Raw genomic sequence first — 1,198 nt, 5'->3', positions numbered from 1 at the left:
TAAAATAAAAGTAACACTTTATTATAGGTTCTTATGTTCTCAAAGTTCTAGATTAATGTGATTTATGCTTTCCTATAATACTTATAATAAATCATTTTATGGTAGGCTTTGATTTATCTATCTATTTTACAGAAGTACAGTCCATCCAGCATCTCCTCCCCTGCTCTGTACCCAAGAAGATGTTGAAGTGACAGAGTCTCCCCTCCGCATTCTGGCTGAAACCCCAGATTCCTTTGAAAAGCATATTAGAAGCATTTTGCAACGGAGTGTTGCCAATCCAGCTTTTCTAAAGTATGAGATTTGGGGAATTGAGGCTTTGAGATGGACTTCTCTTCTCAATCATAATTACTGTGTGTCTTTTTTGTCCTCAGCTGTGTCCTATGCTTTTTACTGTGGTGGAGCTGGGAGAAAAACAGGGTATTTTGAATCAGCTAGTGAATTGAGGGAGAAAAGAATGATAAACAAACAAAAAAAGACCAAAAAGCAGCTATGACTTGTGTATTTTCAGTTGTTTTACTCAGCTAAGGAAAATGAAATTAGAAATTTTGTTTTTAAGATCATCTGAAAAGGATACAGCCCCTCCTCCTGAAGAATGTCTTCAGCTCATCAGCAGAGCCACCCAGGTCTTTAGAGAACAGTACATTCTTAAACAGGACCTGGCAAAGGAGGAGATTCAGCGAAGGTAAGATGTCCACTGTTTGTCCAGGGACAAACCGTAGTCCCTGGCTGGTAGCTGATGTTGTCTAACCTAGACCTAGTTTCTGATTAAACTCTATTTCTGTTTTTTCTTAAAGAGTCAAATTATTATGTGACCAAAAAAAGAAACAACTAGAAGATCTCAGTTATTGTCGAGAGGAGCGGTAAGTATAAAAACCAGAAAGAAGAAACCAATGGGTCAGTAAGATTGAATTACATCTCACCATAAGGTCTGTTGTTTCTTATGCCATTAGGAAAAGTCTGCGGGAAATGGCTGAGCGCTTAGCTGATAAATATGAGGAAGCCAAGGAAAAACAAGAAGATATCACCAACAGGTCAGTGATGACATTTAGTTCCTTACTCAGGTACTGATGATGTTATTAAGTACTTAGGTAATAGCAGTTTTTTGTTTTTTCTTTTTGAGACAGAGCCTCAAGCTGTCCCCCTAGGTAGAGTGCTGTGGCATCATAGCTCACAGCAACCTCCAACTCCTGGGCTCAAG

The 1,198-nt window shown here is 38.7% G+C and overlaps 1 protein-coding gene across 3 annotated transcripts in view; it reads left to right on the top strand.

Moving 5' to 3' along the window:
- Positions 1–1,092, top strand: part of NUP88 (nucleoporin 88) — a 35,359-nt gene extending 34,267 nt beyond the window's left edge. For all 3 annotated transcript variants that reach the window (XM_023513983.1, XM_023513984.1, XM_023513982.1), the window contains 4 exons: positions 133–291; positions 557–682; positions 795–860; positions 951–1,092. In XM_023513983.1, the coding sequence (XP_023369751.1) occupies positions 133–291; positions 557–682; positions 795–860; positions 951–1,068 (469 nt within the window). In that variant the 3' untranslated portion in view covers positions 1,069–1,092. The remainder of the gene's footprint in view (positions 1–132; positions 292–556; positions 683–794; positions 861–950) is intronic.
- The last annotated feature ends 106 nt before the right edge of the window (positions 1,093–1,198 follow it).

Source organism: Otolemur garnettii, unplaced genomic scaffold (assembly GCF_000181295.1).
Source record: "Otolemur garnettii isolate 467f Iridium unplaced genomic scaffold, OtoGar3 scaffold00046, whole genome shotgun sequence".
Lineage (NCBI taxonomy): Eukaryota > Metazoa > Chordata > Mammalia > Primates > Galagidae > Otolemur > Otolemur garnettii.
Note: the sequence above shows the minus strand (reverse complement) of the source record. Positions and strands in the feature narration are given on the sequence as shown.